Raw genomic sequence first — 11,354 nt, forward strand, 5'->3', positions numbered from 1 at the left:
AAGAATGAATCTGGAGTTTCCTTTTGTTTTCTTAGACAAAGAGGTATAATCATGCCAGGGAACTTTTGGAGGCTGGAGTTAATATTCAGTATGGTTCAGTGGTTTCCTTCCCAAGATCTCCAAGCTCCACCCTCAAGATGGTGGTTAATTCCTTCCCTTCCACTTACCCTGGCCCACACCTAAAGATTTATTTTTGTTGTTTTTAAAGCACTTTTCTAATTAGAAGAGGGAGGGGAGAAAAATGTGAATCACACTTCTGACTGGACTATTCAATACCTATGTTCTTAATATGTGGAATGCTTTCACAGGGGAAGTAGAATAATAAAGACCCGTGGATGCCCCCAATTTTAGCATTTTTCATAGATTCCTAACATAGAAAGCAGCTCTCTAAACGTGTTGCCAGGAAACTGTGACAGAATTTTCTCCCAGGAAAATTGTGTGCCAAATGAAATGCAAGAATGCTTTTTGTTCAAGACATAATTCTCATCAGGACAACAGAAGATTTAATCATTAACAAAAACTAACAACAGAAGTGACAGTGCTTTTTTTTAGTTTAAGGTTTGATATCTTTATCGTAAGTCAAGAAAGTTAAAATAAGACTGTGCTTGCTGTCAACAGACTTCCTAAAACTGTGATTCAATCACATTTTTTGAGTTGACAGGTGTTTCGCCACCACCGACTTTTAGGGGTACCTGAACTCCCTTCATGGTGTCCAACAGAAGAAAGCAAAGCAATAAAAAAAGTTATTTATTAATCAAAACCCTTCATCAGTTTCCTGGATAAGAAGGAAGGAGCAAGCACTGAAAACAACATTAAGCTAAAATTAAGCTAAAAGAAGACACAGGCAGGTAAGTGTCAGGGATAAAACTATCCCAGTTGTGACAGGAGAGAGCAGGTGATCATGTTTCTGCCAAGAAAGAAAGGTTGACCTTAGCATATCCTTACATGTTTTGTTCAACAGGTGGTTAAGTACCTGCCATGTTCCAGGCACCTGTTAGGCCCTGGAGATGCAGAGGTGGGGAAGAGGGATCCGACCCCTGCCCCAAACCCCATTCCCAGCTACACAAAAAATGATAGGACTAATGACCCAGCTTCAGTTACGTGCAAGTCTTCAATGCAGCAGGGACAAGCACATCTGGGCTGCACGGGGAGACCCACACAGGTTCCCTCCGGTGAGGGTATGTTACATGGCTCCTCAGGAAGCAAGGAAATGTTGCCAGCAGCCAGTCGGCCGTGCCCCTCTCCATGCCCAGCGCGCGAAGCCATTCCATCCTGAAAGTCAGCTGTCCCTCCAGGCCCTCACCTCAGAGATGGAGGCTGAACACAGCTTCCTTCTCCATCCTGAGCCTTCCCTTCTGCTCTCCTCTACCATGGGCTTCCGTCTGCCCACTGCTTTCTGTGTCTTCAGGCTTCTGTTTCTGGCCTCCTCTTTCTCTCTGAGGTTCATCATCATTCTACCATTTCCGTCCCTAGGTATGGGTCTTGTATCAGACTCCCAAAGGAGCAAGCTGATTGCTCCCTCAGTCACTCCCCATTATGTAGTACTCCACTTAGGTGGAGTTCTCAGGCCACGCCACTTCACACGATGCTGACCAGCCTATAAAAGGCGACCTCTGAGTCAAGAGCTTACTGCTAATTCAGTCAACTTGTAGCCATAATGACGGGGTCCCATGATTCAAAATATGGCAACTTATGTCTTAAGAAACCATTTGTGGTCTCTTTCTTCCAAAGGAGTCTGTGGATGGAGATGCTCAAGAGTAACAGGAAGAATCCAGACAGATATTAAGGCTTGATTTCATGTTCATTCCAAATTTCCTGCTGTCTGAAATATATCTTAATGCTTCAGCACCAGACTCCCTCAATTCCCCACAAAAGCACTGCCATTCAATCTCACATTCTTTTCCCATTAAGCACAGTAACACCATGAGTACCTTTCTTATCTGGTGTCCCCGTGGCCAATTCTGATTTGGCATGTGGGGTGAAATTGATTTGCCATCCCCCTGCCTGTAGGATGAAATACAGTTCTGCAGAAAGCCACACTAAGGTTTCAGCTTCAAACCCTGGCTCGAGCCCCAAACTCCAGCCAGTAGCACCAGACTGACTTCTTTATGCATCCTCGGCTGCATGTTCCCCATTTGTCCTTCCCTGTTCTCTGCCTTTCTCCAGGGAGGTTCACCTTAGGAACATCTTTGTGATGATCCACACTCATTAACTGAACTCCCTTCAGTTACCCACCCACCTTTTAAGACATTTTTAAATATACTTTATTTTTTAGAATAGTTTTCAATAATAATTTGCAGAAAAATTCAGTACAGAGAAGAGTTCCCATATACTCCTCATCCTCCCTACATACTCTTTCCTCCTATCCTTAACATCTCACTGTATTACTATGACATTCCCTTACAATACTGATACATTCTTACAAACTAAAGTCCATACTTTATTCAGACTTCCTTACTTTTTACCTAATGTCCTCTGTCTGTTCCAGGATCCCACCCAGGGTACCTGTCACATTTAGCTGGCATGTCTCCTTAGGCTCTGCTTGGCTGGGACAGTTTCTCAGATTTTCCTTGTTACTGATGACCCTCTTTTGAAAAGTACAGGGTCAGGTGTTCCATAGAATGTCCCTCAACTAGGATCTGTCTGATGTCGTTCTCATCATTAGACTGAGGTTACAGGACTGGGGCAGAAGGCCACAGGGGCAAAGTGCCATTTTCAACAGGTATCATGAGTGTATAATTTCAATATGCATTAAGAGCACATACTGTCAGCATGGAGTAACCCCTGCTGACCATCACCTGGCTGAAGTAGCATGGTAGGTTTGTACTATAAAATTACTCTGCTTTTCCTTCCTTTTTTCATATTGTACTCTTGGGAAAGAAGTTAATGTATGCAGCCCACACTTAAGGAGAGAGAGGGAAGTTATCCTTCCCTTCCTGGAAGGTGGAGTACAACGCACATGCACATGCGTGCGTGCATTGAGGAAAAATACATATAAACATAAAATTTGCCATTTTTAAGGATTTCGATTATTCTTTTTTCAGTGAGACATATATTTCCTGTCGGCATTCACTTCACCCAAGCTGAACTTGTCATTATTCACCAAAAATGACAATGTGTCTTTATGTCTTATCACGCAATCTCCAGGTAAAGAGATTCTTACACTGTTATCTGTTTGACTCCTACTGTTCCTTAAGTCCCAACTCGAGATGTCACAGACTCCCTTATGGATGGTGAGTTGCTCCTGCCGTTGTCTCCCTGGCCACACATTGAGCCTTCTATTTGAGTATAGTTTGCACTGCACCATTTTCTTTGTGGCTTTCCAAGGGCAGGAAATAAATCTTTAGTTATCCTTGTAACTTAAAGGCTAAGAACTGTCCCAGAAACACAGCAGCTAATCAATAAATGTTGGCTGGAAATAAAAACAGCAAAGATAATATAGAGGCAGAAGTGGCCCATTTTCTCCAGAGATTCAGAAGAGTGTTAATATCCAATATTGGTGAGGTTGTGGGGAAACCTGCACTCATAGTTATACATCTGAGTACATTCTTTCTGTGGCCCAGCTTCGTAATACCTTTTAAAAGCAATAATATATGCATATTTTTACCCAGCAACTCCCACTCTGGAAATTTAAATTAAGATGATAATCAAACACTGACATCAATATTGACAATGGTTTTTGGATTTGACACCACAAAGGCAACAAAAGCAAAAACAATCAAGTGGGACTACATTAAACTAGAGAGCTTCTGTGCAGCAAAGGACACCATGAACAAAATGAAAAAGCAATCTACCAAATGGAGAGAATATTTGCAGATCATCTTTTGCAAATGTGATAAGAGGTTAATATCCAAAATATACAGAGAACTCACACAACTCTGTAGCAAAAAAAAAAAAGCAATCCAAATAAAAAATTGGCAGAGGATCTGAATAGACATTTTTCCAAAGAAGACATACAGACAGCCAACAGATAGGTACATGAAAAGGTGCTCAGCATCACTAATCAGCAAGGAAATGCAAATCAAAAGCACAATTCGGTATCACCTCACACCTGTCAGAATGGCAGAAAGATGAGAGATAACAAGTGTCAGTGAGGATGTGGAGAAAAGAGAACCCTTTTGTGCACTATTGATGGGAAAGTAAATTGATGCAGCCCCTACAGAAACAGCATGAAGATTCCTCAAAAATTAAAAATAGAACTATCATGTGGTTCAGCACTTCCACTTCTAGGTATTTATCCAGAGAAAGTGAAAACACTAACTCGAAAAGATCATCTGCACCCTGATGTCCACTGCACATTGTTTAGAACAGATAAGACAAGGAAGCAACCTAAGTGTCCACTGATGGATGAATGGGTAAAGAAAATGTGCAATATATACACAATGGCATATTGTTCAGCCATAAAAACCAATGACATCTTGCATTTTGTGACAATATGTATGGACCCTGAGAGCATTATGCTAATGTGAAATAAGTCAGAGAAAGACAGTGTATAATCTCCCTCAAATGTAAAATATAAACCAAAAACCAAAAAATAACAGAACTCATAGGTACAGAGAACAGATTGGTTGTGAGAGGCAGGGAGTGAGTAAAATGGGTGAAGGAAATCAAAAGATACAAGCTTCTAATTAAAAAATAAATAAGCCATGGGGTTGTAACATACAGCATGATGACAGTCTTATATATCTGAAAGTTGCTAAGAGAGATTATAAAGTTCCCATTGCAAGAAAAAAATTGTTAACTGTGGGGATGGATGTTAACTAGACTTACTGTGGTAATCATTTCACAATATATACAAGTATTGAATCATGTTGTGCACCTGACACTAATATAATTTATATCAGCTGTATCTCAGTAAAAAAGAAGACAATCAAGACATGTGGATACTTACACAAAGAGATGTTATTTCTAATGCAAAAACTGGAAACAATCTAAAGGCCCAGCCATAGCCAACTAAATTATAGTATACCCATGCTTTGGAGTAATATATAGTCATTAAAAATCAAGTTGAACATTTACTGAGTGATTATCTTTGGGTGTGGTGTAATGGGCATGCATCTAACTTTTTCGTTGTGTTTTTCCAAGTTTTCTCATCTGAACAGTAACTGTAATTAGAAAAAAATGATCAAACATGTCTTTCAGAGTGGCTTATTTTAAACCATTTCACACCTGAATATCCACATAGAGATAACCAAAACTTTAAATTTGATATTGGCCAGTTTAGTTAAAATCAAGACAAAATGTCTCAGCTGCTATGACTGCTACCTCCAGCCATAACCTCATCCTGAATACATAAGCAGGGTAGGTAGGTCCCAGGAGAAGAGAATTCAGAGCTTCCCACCTCTGTCTGCCAGCCTCTCTGGGCTCCATGTCTGACCTGTATCTTGGACATAGGTTTTCTGTTTGTTTGTTTTTAAAGCTCCACTAGCTGACTGGAATGTACAGCCACAGTTGGAAACCCACGGCTCTATTCCACTGTGCTCATTTTGCAGATGGGACAACTGAGGCCCAGAGCACTGCAAAATGATATGAAGAGAGAGTCAGACCCATGTCTCCTAATTCCTAAGATGGATCTTTGCACTTTAGCAAGCCAATAAAATTAAGGGTGGGGTTTTGTAGCTTGACAGACTTGAGTGCCTCAACATGTTTCAAGAGGAAAAGGAGGAGTTGCCAGACTTCCAAACATAACCTATCTTTGGCCCCCTCCCCAGTCCAACTTCAGAACTTTGCACTAACAATTATCAAACACTATTTATGGAACCCAGCAAAATTTGGAAAGATTATCTCCAGGCTAACGTAATGATGGGGAAGGAGAGTCTAACTAAGTGCAATTGTGTTGTGAAAGCAAAGATAATAGAAATAAAATTCCATTATATTCAATGCTGGCTTTACCGCAAAATGAACACAAGACCTTTGACCACCTAGCTCAGTCCAGGATCCCTGCCTCTGGCTCTTGGCAACTGTCAAGAATGTCCTTGCACAGTACCCTTGCATCACAAAACATTGCTTTCTCTTCCCACCCAGTCTCCACCCTGCTCCCAATCAGCTCCAACACCTCACACCTTTTCAATGAGACAAAACAAAGCCTTAGAATTTTTCTCTGGAAGGTGCACAGCAGAAAGTTTAGAGTCAAGTGTGAAAAAATGTCTGACTGCGTGGACATCTGGGAAGTCCTCAGCATTTAACCTTTAAGACTTAGACCTTCTGCCCGTGATATTCTTGACTACTGGGGATCTCTGAGGTCCAGTTTGACTCATTCAATGACAGCTTTGTGCAAGCCAAGCCCAGCCCTGGTTTGCAAAAGATGTAGTTAATCTTTAAGCCAGCAGTGTGTGTTGTTGTGAGTATTTGTAAAGGAAGCCCTTAATCATTTCCACATTAGTCCTGTTTGGAGAATTAAAATAAATGCAAAAAAAAATGTGAGAGGTAAGAAAAATTAGATTTAGCACAATCTAAAGTCACTCGAAAGAAGAAAACACGTTCCCATTGTTCAAAGGGTCTTAAGTCAATGCTGACTTCCAGGCTATGTGGAAAAAAAATGATTTTCAAAAATCTTCAACTTCTTATCTTGAATTTGTAGCTTATACTTTGTCATGGTCTATAGTGGGGAAGTCATGGGTTGTCTGGGAAGGGGGAATCCCACCACCGCTTGGCTCACTGATCGCTCAGGCCCTTCAGGCAGCAGGACACCTCTCTGTATTCTTGCTTCTCTTGGTTTGAAAGGGCAAGAGGATCCTTTCCAGAATTTAAAGCTTCATTACCAAGGGTAATGTTTAAAACAGTTTGAAAAGTACAGTGGAAAGATGCACTGTTCTTCAGGTTCCTGACTTAGGGAAACATAGAAGCTTAAGGAGAGAGCATCAGAAAGCAGCAGGTAAAAGTGTATGCACACAGAATGTGGGGTGCCACCCTTCAGCCTTGCAACTGTTCTAATCCCCTAAATCTGCCCCATTTCTAAAACAGGGAAAGAGGAAGTGGAGAGGTGTCTCAAACTCACCTAAAAGTTACTAGAGGCTACATGGGACAGAAAAGAAACAACAAAAGGAGAAAAACATAGAGGATTTCTCTGGAGTGGAACACACAATCCACCCCTACCCTCTCAAATTCTGCAATTCAGTTCCCACAATATTCCATTCCACACAGAAGCTAGTTTCTTCATAATTTCTCAGTTACCAGGTCTAGAAATCTCATAAATTCCCCCTTTCTGTCACTAAAACTTTAAGGAAGAAAAAAATGTGTCTTCCTCCACTCCCCCCAAAGAGCAGCTGGAATTGCTTCTGTCCTCATGTGCCACACTTCTCATCTCCTCCAGGGAAAAGGCAGCTTCCGTGGGTGCCCAGGGCATCTCACTGCTGCAGAGGGCCCTCTCTCCCTGGGGGCAGCCCTCGCCCTGGCAGGCTGCAGCCCTGGCTCCTTAGCATCTGCAGCCTGTTAGGTCGCTCCGGCCAGGAGTCCCTGTGCACTGCGACGACAACACACTCTGGCTTCCCAAAGCTGCAGTGGATTGTATAACCACACTCAGGGCCTGGAAGGGAGCATCTGTTAAATGTCACTGGTGCCAATTAAGAAAAGACCACCAGGCAGAAGGGCCCTCAAGCCCCTGAGGGAGGTAGAGCAACGCCAGCCCTGGGCCGTGGGGGTGGGAGAGGTGGGGGGATCGTAAATCTCTCCAGGGCAACACTGAAACCCGAAGTTCTGTCCTCAGGGCTGGCGATGCAGCAGGATGAAGCGCGCCCGCTTGCTACACCCCATTAGCGCAGATAGGGGAAGGGGGATGGGGTGGAAACTCAGGAATCCTGGGGGTGCTCAGAATTTCTCCCCAGGGAAGCCTCTCGTGGAAACGCCAAGGACGTCGCTCCTCTTTTCAATCACATAACCCTTATACCTTTGGGAGAACATACACGCACGTAAATTTAACTATTTAATGACGGTAGGTTTCTAAACAGGCTGCGTTCAGAGCCCCGGGTGCATCCTCAGTCCGAACAGACCTGGTCGCCACCAGGCAGCTTTGGTGATCAGATCCCCAGCCCCCTCCCCTCCGCCCACCGCGCCGGGAGCCGGGCCGCCGCCCTCCCTGGCCAGCAGGCTCGGCGTTCGCAGCCCCCACTCGCGGAGTCGCCCCGACCGGCAGGTCCGGAGGCTCTGCGGGCGGCCCCCTCCCCCAGCCCGGCGAGCACCGGGCGCGCGGTTACCTGCGGGGCGGCGACTCTCTGCAGCCCATTGGCCGGGGCCCCGCCGCCCGGGCCGTGGGCCGCCGAGAGATGCTCGGCTCCGGGCGGCCGCGCCGCGCCCTTCTCGCGGGGGCCTTCATCCGGCGCTGGGAAGAGCCCGCAGCGGCGCTGGAAGCGGGCGACGAGCCGGGAATCCTGAAGGTTCCGCAGCAGCTCGGCCATGGTGCACCCGCCGCGCGACAGCCCCGCCGGCCCTCAGACTCGGCGCGGCGGGTCGGGTCGGGTCCGGGGGCGGAGGCCGGGCGGGGCCGCGACGCCGGCCAACAGGTGCGCCGCCCGGGTCCTAGCGCCGCCCCCGGGCAGCGCCCAGGTGTCCGCCACTCCTCGCGCCCGCACGTCCGGCCGCCTAGCCGCCCCCGCTGGCCGGGGCGGGCCGGGGCGTTCACCGCGACTCCCTTGCTCGGAACCGGGCGGGGGTCCAGGTGTCTCCTCCGCGCTCCGGCTCCCGCCCGGCAGCCCCGCTGCGGGCAGGCCACCTGCTGCAGGGGGCCGAGCACGTGTGGGCCGGCGCGAGGCCAGGGCCGATGTCCTCGTGACCTTGGTTCACCCTGGAGCCCAGGTGGGGTCGGATTTGCCCTCCAGCCCCTGGCACCCAGCCCTTCACTCCGCCTTTGCTTGCTTCCTGCGAGCAGAGTGAGTCCCTGGGAGACGGGTTCTAAGTCCTTTCCAAACCCTGCGTGAGGCAGCGTCTCTCCAAAGGCGCGAACTTCTCCGACCTTGCCCAAGAACCCAGGAGGTTCGGCGGCTCTTGAGTCATTCTCCGCGCCCTTGTATTTGGCAACTGGGGAACACTTCTCGATGGGCGGAGAGGAAACGCCATTCTCTCGCGGTTTTCTGCACTGAGAAAAAGGATGCTTGTCCCTCCCTTCTTTTTTCCGCTCTGCCTCTATTTACTCAGTGGCACTGGGAAGACGGAACAAGATAGTCCAGAACCTTAGACCGGAAGAGAACAGGTGCGGAAGGACCGGGAGAAAGATTTGACATCTCACCTCACTGCACCTGCTCCCCGCAGGGCGGCAAAGGAAAATCCTGCCGCTCGGCCTCGGTCTTCCCTCCTCCCTCCTGAAACTCCGTCTGAAGGCGCTGAGATCCCCGAGGGCCTCTGCACTTCCTCACTGGCAGTGATAGGCAACAGTTCAACTAGGCCCAGCTGATAAGCCTGCAGCGAAAGTGCAATTCAGTCCTTCTGTCTTCAGTTCGCAGCAGAAGGCTGCGCTGTTTCCTGGTAGCCCAGGCAAAGCCTACTTAAGTATTTGGTTGCACAAATGACTGTAAACAACCACTTGCCACACTACCTTGCCTATCCACTTGTCCTTTTAGTCCAGGAAGTCTTTTGGAGTAGCTTTCAAGGATGATTTCGTCTTCCTCATGCCTGAGCTTCTGCTTTCCTCCCCAGTCCTGTCTGGAGAGCAAGAACAAAGTGGCTGAGAGAGCAGTGAAACTCTTGGGAGGTACCCTTTCCTCTTCCTGAAGAAGCAGAGAGCTGCTGTCACAATCCAGCTGTCACACACAGTGATGGCCAGTCCTGGAAGCTGAAGGTCCCTCTCCCCAGCGCTGCTGTCATTTACAGCCAGTGGGACCAAAGCTAAAACTGTTGATTTAGTTTTAAAAGCTGGAGTTTCTAAACCTGTTCTTTTCATGTTAAACAGTATGTTCTCCTTGAAGACTCTTGGGTGATGTATCTCCCAAATTGGATACATTAATTTTCCTTTTTCCCATTTAGGGAAAAGAAGCCAAGCAAACATACAGTGTGACACCAAAGAATTGTACATTCAGGCAATGTACTTTGTCTCTTTGGAGGACCAGGTGCTTCCAGTGACTTGCTGTCTTGACAATGGGTTTCAGCCCTGGGCAAGTTCACTATGGATTCAGTGTCACCAAAGAAATTGACAGCAAAACGTTCTTGGGGTGAAAGGGTTATACCCAACTTTATTTCCAGGTAGCAGGTCAGTCACTAGAATCCCATCTACTCAGAGCGAATCTGCAGGCAGCAAGAGAGTCTCTGCCTCGGGGCCTCTCTGTTCACACAGCCATCCCGCACAGCCGTCCTCTGGGCCTCTGTCTTCAGCACTGCCACCACTCCAGCCTCTGCTCTGCTCTCCTGCAGCTTTGCAGCCCTGCCCCGAGCACTGGGCGGAGCTCTTTTTTATAGAGTCAACAGCCATGTAATGCCCACAGGTGTGCAGTGAGCTAGTGAACCACAGCCAGGAGAGAATCCTGGCCACAGGAACTCTCATTTTATCCACACTTGCGATGTCACTGTGTGCCTGTGTCTTCTGTGATGAAATGATCATCCCCCCTTCTTCTCTTTCCTGTAAGACTTGTGAAAAATTTTGAGATAAGCTCTAGACAGCACCTAGTGACATAGCCATATAGTATGTATCATGCTGGGGCCATTCAATCTAAGAAGAAATCTGCAGGAGAATTTGGCTCTGAACATCTTGCATGAGACTAAAGAGACAGTTACTTCTGACAGTGATTGGCATGCTTCCCCACATTCTTGGCACAGGCTGATGTTCTAAACAGAAATTTCCCAACCAATTAAACAAAAATCAATGTCTTTAAGAAGTGGTAGGCTGAAGGTCTGCTCTCATGTAACAACTGGAGATGTTAAAGGGTAGCCTGAAGTCCTGCAAATGAAGTCGATGCCGGGAAACGACCTGTAGTGGTCGCTAGTCAGGCTTGACACGCATACATTTTACTGCTTTTTTACCCCAAAGGGCAGAAATCCAGTTATTTGTACTTCACTCAATTGTTTATATGTAACCACCACTAAATGACTTATTTTAAAGGACTCGATGAGGATGTATTAGTTAAAGGTTAAGTCCTTTCATGTAACAGTCTCAGGGTGAGTGGTTTGGGTTAATGAGAGCCTCCATGAGGCTACACAGTGATTCAGGTGTTTTTCATCTTACTGCTCCACTGTTCCCTGGAACCAAGCCCTAGACCACTGTTGTCTTTTGCCTGCTCAAAGCTGAGTCACAGGCACATCTGAAGCTCAGTAAGTGTCCTGAGCAGCAATTTCTTTTTAAGGGGGACAGAAATTCAGAGAGAGCTTTCCCTGACTTTCCATCAGTGAGAACTAATCACATGGCTCAAAAAGGCTTGGACATGTCATCATCT

The 11,354-nt window shown here is 46.5% G+C and overlaps 1 protein-coding gene across 1 annotated transcript in view; it reads right to left on the minus strand.

The window, feature by feature from the left end:
- Positions 1–8,906, minus strand: part of SGPP2 (sphingosine-1-phosphate phosphatase 2) — a 104,594-nt gene extending 95,688 nt beyond the window's left edge. The window contains exon 1 of the mRNA XM_036913979.2: positions 8,193–8,906. Within this exon, the coding sequence (XP_036769874.2) occupies positions 8,193–8,393 (201 nt within the window). The 5' untranslated portion in view covers positions 8,394–8,906. The remainder of the gene's footprint in view (positions 1–8,192) is intronic.
- Positions 8,907–11,354: the final 2,448 nt, after the last annotated feature.

Source organism: Manis pentadactyla, chromosome 6, assembly GCF_030020395.1.
Source record: "Manis pentadactyla isolate mManPen7 chromosome 6, mManPen7.hap1, whole genome shotgun sequence".
Lineage (NCBI taxonomy): Eukaryota > Metazoa > Chordata > Mammalia > Pholidota > Manidae > Manis > Manis pentadactyla.